Source organism: Sinocyclocheilus rhinocerous, unplaced genomic scaffold (genome assembly GCF_001515625.1).
Source record: "Sinocyclocheilus rhinocerous isolate Xijiao unplaced genomic scaffold, SAMN03320098_v1.1 scaffold1158, whole genome shotgun sequence".
NCBI lineage: Eukaryota > Metazoa > Chordata > Actinopteri > Cypriniformes > Cyprinidae > Sinocyclocheilus > Sinocyclocheilus rhinocerous.
The window spans coordinates 178311-185930 of NW_015632473.1; the positions used below are offsets into that span (position 1 = coordinate 178311).

At 38.9% G+C, this 7620-nt stretch overlaps 1 protein-coding gene across 2 annotated transcripts in view; it reads right to left on the bottom strand.

Annotated features, from left to right (window-relative positions):
* LOC107742534 (protein FAM193A-like) overlaps window positions 1–7620 on the bottom strand; it is a 24318-nt gene that overhangs the window by 3258 nt on the left and 13440 nt on the right. For both annotated transcript variants that reach the window (XM_016555541.1, XM_016555540.1), the window contains 8 exons: window positions 6914–7046; window positions 6637–6780; window positions 5556–5822; window positions 5007–5220; window positions 3339–3563; window positions 2953–3235; window positions 2602–2788; window positions 1381–1611 (listed from right to left, as the gene is read on the bottom strand). In XM_016555541.1, coding sequence (XP_016411027.1) covers window positions 1381–1611; window positions 2602–2788; window positions 2953–3235; window positions 3339–3563; window positions 5007–5220; window positions 5556–5822; window positions 6637–6780; window positions 6914–7046 — 1684 coding nt within the window. The remainder of the gene's footprint in view (window positions 1–1380; window positions 1612–2601; window positions 2789–2952; window positions 3236–3338; window positions 3564–5006; window positions 5221–5555; window positions 5823–6636; window positions 6781–6913; window positions 7047–7620) is intronic.

Below are 7620 nucleotides of genomic sequence, written 5' to 3' on the forward strand. Positions count from 1 at the left end.
TAAGGTCATTGGCTGTGCCATTCTAGCAGCTTTATTTTCTTTTTCTGAAACCAAATGAGAGTTTCCTTGGCTGTGTTTGGGATCATTGTCTTGCTGAAATGTCCACCCTTGTTTGATCTTCATCATCCTGGTAGATGGCAGCAGATTTTTATCAAGAATGTCTCTGTACATTTTTCCATTCACCCTTCCTTCAATTATATTAATTTTGCCAGTGCTACACCATGATGTTTTTGGAGTGATGTGCAGTGCCATTTGACCTCCAAACATGGTGTGTATTATGGCATCCAAAGAGTTTAAATTTGGTCTCATCTGACCAGACTATATTCTCCCAGTATTTCACAGGCTTGTCTAAATGTTGTGCAGCAAACTTTAAACAAGCTTCAAGCAATGGAGTCTTGCCTGGTGAGCGTGTATATAGGACACGGCGGTTGAGTGCATTACTTATTGTTCTCTTTGAAACAATTGTACATGCTAATTCCAGGTCTTTCTGAAGCCCTCTACAAGTGGTCCTTGGCTCTTAGACAGCTCTTCTGATAATTCTTTTCACTCCTTTGTCAGAAATCTTGTGAGGAGCACCTGGTCGTGGCCAGTTATGGAAAAATAATGTTCTTTCCACTTCCAGGTTATGGCCCCTACAGTGCTCACTGGAACATTCAGGAGTATAGAAATCCTCTAACCAATGTCATCAGTATGTTTTGCAAAAATAAGTTTGCGAAGTTCTTGAGAAAGCTCTTTGCTTTTACCCATCATGAAATGTTTCTTGTGTGACACGTTGGTAATGAGACACCTTTTTATAGGCCATCAGTTGGGACTGAACCAGCTAATATTAATTTCCACTGACTAGGGGCAGGATTGCTTTCTAATTACTGATAGATTTCAGCTGGTGTCTTGGCTTTCCATGCCTTTTTGCACCTCCCTTTCTTCATGTGTTCAATACTTTTCCCCTGTGTCATTCCACTTTATTACACAGAACTTAATTTCTGAACTTATTTGTTTTCTTTGTATGTATCGATTACTTGTGTTGTTACCGATATCTGGTGAAAATTCCATGTCAATAGCACCTTTAGAAATATATTTACTGAGAAAAATGGTGACGTGTTCAATACTTATTTTACCCACTGTATATATACAGTACGTGTTCAATACTTATTTTACCCGCTGTATATATATATATATATATATATATATATATAATTTCTTTAAGAAATAAAAATAAAAGCTTATGCAAAACTACTTAAGGTTTCCTTTTCTAAAACTATAACATTATCATATATAATGAAGTATATATATATAAAGACATTTGTATTGCATTTTAATGTAGTTTTATGATGATTAGATTTAGACAAAAGAGCATAATTCCAGATAACACAATTAGTTTACCTTCTTCTGTTTGTGACGGGCACGTTTGGCTGCTTTGGAGCTACTGGCTGGTTTGTTGTCTGCGCTGTTGATGAACTGTAACAGGTCCTCTACCTTGCGATGATCCTTCACCCCATCCCGCTCCAGCAGCAAATCATCTTTTTTAGGCTGTTCCTCCTTCCGTTTGGTCAGCCTGAGTCGCAACTTCTCCCGCATCTCTGCATAGTTCCTACTGGTGGGTGCGGCAGGGGGCTACGCAGCGCAAACAACATAAGCCCGATTAGCTTATTTATTCATGACACCTTCAAAAATAACCGGTTAACATGAACTGCTTCCACAAATATTTCTTTAATGGTTTGATTAACATAAGCAGTGGAGCATGCAAAACTGATATGGTGCAGGAAATAAGCACATGCACTGATCCATCAATGACACTGTGGGAACAGCACACACTGATTGGAATCTTTGATACCTCAAAATGCCTGACTATAATTGAAAGTGAGGGAAGAAAAGTGTCAGCTTGTAGAGATTTTACTATACCGGTAGATATACAGTTACATGGATTACATCTGTGGGCAAGACTGCTTTGTGTTAATGGTAAAGTGACAGGAAAAAGTATTTTCCATCATTACCAATTCTCACAAATACCAATAAGCCTGTCAATAATGTTATTGCTGATAACCAATAAATGACAAGTCAATTTACTGCTTTACTATTTTCTCTAAATAAATACTAGTAAATAAATAAAACACTAAAAACCAAATTGTATAGTTTTAAATGAAATTAAAAGATAACTTGAAGTGAGTGTTAAATGATTGCAAAGGTAGATTACATTTGACATATATTCAATATCAATAGATACTGAAAGATATATATATATATATACACACATAAAAAAAAAAACAACAACCCCAAAATCAGCTGCCAACCAAAATGGTAATAACTTATGTCAGACAACATAATCAACTGAGATTTACCTTTTATTTAATTTCAAGTATATTATTATTATTCTTATTTAAAGTTTGTGATTTTCCCAAAAAATAGCCATGACCTCTTGATAATTTAATATACACAACATTTTTTGTATCTATCATATTGAGTTAAATTCCTTTTATGCGAGTCATATAATATATTTATTAACTTATACAAAGATGTAAAACTTTGGTCACACTGCCCTATCCTAAAACAGTAAGATTTTTAATTGAGCAGTTAGGTGAAAGCCAAGTGAGAGTGTTTCCGTACCCCTCCATGACCGAAGAATTCACAGTAGCAGCAGTCACAGTACTTTCCTTCTTTCTGATTGGTGGAGGTGGAGGTGGAGGAGCTGTGCTCCGAGCTGCTGTCCTCATCTTGGCTCTCCTCTCCTTCATATGGCTGGTGCTCGTAGCCTCCGTTCCCTTCACAGCGATGACCCTCACAGTCTGGATCACTGACAAAAACATCCTGACTTTGAGTAAATGGACTCAATTTTGATTTTATTATAAACTTTAAGCTTGACTTGGTATTGAACAGAGCAGCTTGTCTATGTGTTTTAAATGCTGGCACAGCAAGATCACACGGAGAACTTATAAATGATATAGATGGGGGACTGACCTGCATACGCTATTTGGACCACTGACTAAAACATCAACCGGGGCAGCTTGCTGCTCACCAGATGACAAGCACGGACCCTGATGGACATCCAAGAAGCCTGGAGTCCGAGTTACAGTCTTTGGGAAGCACTGGGTGCCTATACTGGGTAGGTGTGTGTTGGGGGAAGAAGGATGTGAGGTTCCGTTAAGAGGGGGGAGAGACGTGAGACTAGTGGGACTATTCCTAGGAGCAACAGGAGTGGGATGTCTATGGTCCTCTTTACCTAAATTATGGAAAACTTCATCTAAAAACAAAGGGAAAAATTAGAAAAAATAAGCACAGGAAAGCGAAAATTCAAATCTAATCACTCAAAATGGGTCATTTATAAATGTGGAAGTGATTATTACTCGACTGGACAGTGGTGGCGGTACTGGAGACGGAGGAGGTGGCAGAGGAAGTGGCCATCACCACTTCACTCGCCTCCATGAAGGCATCTTGGTAGTTGAAGAGACACTTTTTCTTGGCGCCGTTCTTCTTCTCTCTGCCATCCGGGGCAGGGTGGGGATTGACATTGGGGTCAAAACTGGAGGAGAGAAGGGGCACGTCGGGAAGGGGAGGGCCCAGCATGTCACCTTTGATAAGGAGAAGAGTTTCAGGGTCAGAGAGATACTGAAAACAATAAAAGCCACAGGACACATTCTGTTTGGTCCTTTAGTGACTATTTAAAAGTGTATAAAATACGCATAATGTGTATAGAGCCGAACTGAACAAGTAGTTGTTTCTGCAGTGACGTCACCTACTTTTGGACAGAGACGGCTCTGTCTGAAAATTGTGTTTTGACTCATTCACAAATTTTGATCTCTTTCCAACAGTTTCTCACCACCAGCCCTGCGGTCTCGGGGAAACCCATCAATTATGGTCCAGAGAGAGCACGAACAACAGCTTAATGAGTATAAACATATCATGCCTCTTCTGTGGATGGCATTTTGCTAATGATGGCCAGGTGACTAAACGTCTGTGGTTGTTAATATTACTTTGGTCAAAAACAGCTCAGCCAAACAGAATTTTGAATAAATTGAGAGGATGGACTCTGAATTTGAGACTACATACAATACAAACATAATTTTTATTTAAGCTTATTTCTCAGTTATTTTAGTCAAGTATCTAAAGACAAATCCTGATCCTGTATGCACATTCTACTTTTCCAAATGATTTGATCTGACACTTAATTTCCTTTAAAGCCACACGTAACTGGCCAGGTCCGAAGCCCTTATTTTAGCACACTGTATGACTGACAGGTGAGTAGGTAGTTCTTTGTGGTTGTCTGGGACACATTAGCGCTTGAACTACAAATGTGATCTAGTCGAATGCTGCTTTCTAAAACACTCCTAAAAATAAATGTTCCAAACAGTGAATTGTTGCAAGAATGCCATAAAAGAACCATTATTTTTTGGTTCCTCAAAGAACCTTTTAATTAATAGCTCTTAAAAGAACCATTTTTCCTTAGTGTAAAGAACATTAAAAAAAAAGTTTTAAGAACCTTTTTTTCATTTTAAAAACGCTTTGTGCAGTGGAAGGGTTCAATGGATGTTAAAGGTTCTTTCATAGATGCTAATTTTTAAAGTCGGCAACCAAAATTCCAGTCAGATGTACTTTCGACTGGATGTACAAATTTTCAGTTGGATGTACAACACAGTGGAGAAGAAAATGATCTATTGTGACGTGCATCCAAATGAAATATCTTCCTGAATGAGAAAAAAAAAAATTGTAGGATGAGGCATGATTTTGTCCTTCAGAAATGGATTATATTGTTGTTGTTTGCTAATTGCTGTGATCTGTGAAGGGAGGGATGAATATTGGCTACTCATTAAAGAAGAGATGTTGTTGGAGGGTGATGGGAAGTTAATGATTTTAAATTAAGGATTAAAAGGGCAATAAAAAAAAACACCTGAATAACTCTTAGAGGTTACAACTCTCCACATTAAAACTTCAAAATGCATTTTACTCAAAATGGAAGTGCAGTTTTATCTGCTTTGAAGTGTTCAAAACATCTTTAAAATGATTGGGACTCTGACCAGGTAGGGGCTCCTGGAGCAGCACAGAGGGGTTCCAGTTCTTCATCATGTGCGTGTCCCAGAGGTTCTCTAGTTTGAGCGAGGGACATGGCAAAGAGCCGTTCCAGTCCCCTGCTGTGTTGAAGCAGCTCTGATAGACGTGCTCCGGTAGGGTGGGGTTGAACACTTGCTGCTTTCCGCCTGTGTGACTGGACGTAGGGGTGGGAGTGAGAGTCTAGAGAAGATGATGTGAAGAGAGTAGGGATCATTATATGAAAAATTAAATTAGAAATGTCATTTTAAAATTATTTACAATAAGGCTACTAAAAATCGAATGGGAAACTTATGGTGACATTGCAGCATTGCTTGATAAGCAACAGCCAATGATGTGGAAAGGGACATGCCCAGTAAGAAGTGAAATTTTGCACCTGTGCCTTTTTTATGATTATGATTTTTGGTACAAGTCACCCCCCTTGTGGCTGGAAAAATAACAGTGAATTCCCCCACAGCACTTTCAAAAAGAAGGCTGAGCGTGTCCTGTGCATTTTTGTGCACGTGAGTGCTTCTAACCTTGCTGTGTGTGAGCGGAGGGGAGGAGTAGAGAGTGGGCAGCAGTGGTCTGGGCAGGTGGGAGAGGTTGTGTAAGGGTAGATGGCCGTGGATGTGGGGGTAGAGGTGGAGGGCGGGGTGGGCTGCCGTCTTCTCTGAGAAGAACTGGTGACCCCCTGCATGCAGCCTGCTGGTAGGCAGACAGGTGGAGTTCAGGCCGGAGGTGCTACCATCCCCGTTGCCCTGATTGCACACATGACACTCGCACGGATGTTGTACCTGATCCACCTAAAAAGGAACCAAATATTTATTTCGCCAGAGGCCATATTTGCTACTCAACTTTAACTACATACTGTATATATGTGTAACAGCTCAAGTGGATTAAGAGTTGTTATAGTTTTAAAAGGCTTAATTGCATTTTTACACAATTTTGTACCCTACCATAAAAATAAGCTACTTAAAAACAGCAATGCTGAATAGAGGTTGAATAATTATGATATGTATTCCAAAAAAATCCTACAACTACAATAAAAATTATTACATTATATATTTACATTATCACCTTTAATATGCCACAAAACTGTTATAGATTCTGAAAAGCTTAAATGATTAGTCTCTGGGTGGGGGTATCTATCTATCTATACACACACACAATATTTTAATATAAATTTAAAATAAACTTAAAATAGAGTAGAATGTGTTTAACTGTTTAACTCTACTTTTAAATAAGTTTAAAATGTATATTAAAATATTATCTGTAAATATTTACTTTTAATTAACCAGATCGAGAGAATAACACTTAATACTAGCCGTTAGAAAGCAGAATGTAAAAACTGAAAAATGATTACACTGAACATAATTAATATTTTGAAAGCACACCTTAACTTTGCAACCCCTAAATATACATTCTATATTTTTTTCTTTGCAACCCCTTGGTGGACTTAGATTGTAAAAGCCTGAACCCTTAAGTCATCTATTTGTTTTGTTAAATTGTGCTATTATTGTGATAGCTAATCTATACTGTAGCTGTTGTTCAAAATATATATTCTTAAGTTCTTATATATATATATATATCCCAGTAACATCTTTTCTTCAGCTCTACCCGTGTATGAGGGTATGACGGAGGTGGATAGTCATGTTTCCCTCTAGAGAGTGACTTCTTCTGGCCTGGAGACTCCTCAGCACTCTCCCTCTCCTCCTCATCACCTTCAGAGGAACTGCTACTGCTGCTGCTCCCCTGTGAAGACTAGGAGAATGAGAGAGGAGAGCTTATTACAAACTTACTTTTTAAATTCAAATGTCACATTTTTCCAGTTGACAAATATTTATTGTATACTGTAGGCGGCAACAGCACTGTCAGATGATCAGCTGCCACCTACTTTATCTTTAAGGGTCAAGCTCTCTTCTCCTCCACTGAGCTGAGTGTGAATGCCATTAAGGCTGGCCACCACCGCGGAGTCTTCGTACCCACTCAGAGGGTAGATGGCCGACAATGGAGGCACTTCATCATCGCTGGGGCAGAGAAAGGAAAGTAAAAGAAACCTAATGACTCAGCCGTTGGAGTTGTGATGTAATAAAAACTGATGACACTGTATTATTGTAAAACAGAAACTGAGTGAGCTCAGCAGGAAAGTACATTATGAAGTCATGAATACAGTAATGACTATAATAATTGGAACTTTACTGATCTAACCCTTATCTGATTTTACAATACTGTCCACAGGAGCCCTATTGCCAGTACTACACAATACAAAAAAAAAATCCAAGCCTACATTTCAGCATTATCCACGTAAAAACCCTTGACAGCTCATAAAATGATTATAAAATGCAGCCATAAAGCAAGCAGAGAGAGAACAACAAACTTTTTGCCATACCTGCAAATGACTGCATTTATATACACTACAGCAGGGGTTTTCAACCTGTGGGGCGCCAGCCCTGTCAAGGGGGGCGCCAGCATCAGTTAATTCAGAGACGTTCCCTTGAGAATTTATGAATATGAGTTAACAAATCTTTAGCCATCCACTAGGGGGCAATCTGACTCCCACTGCTAGTCGCCAGCTAGAGCAGAGTTGGCTCGAGTATCAAT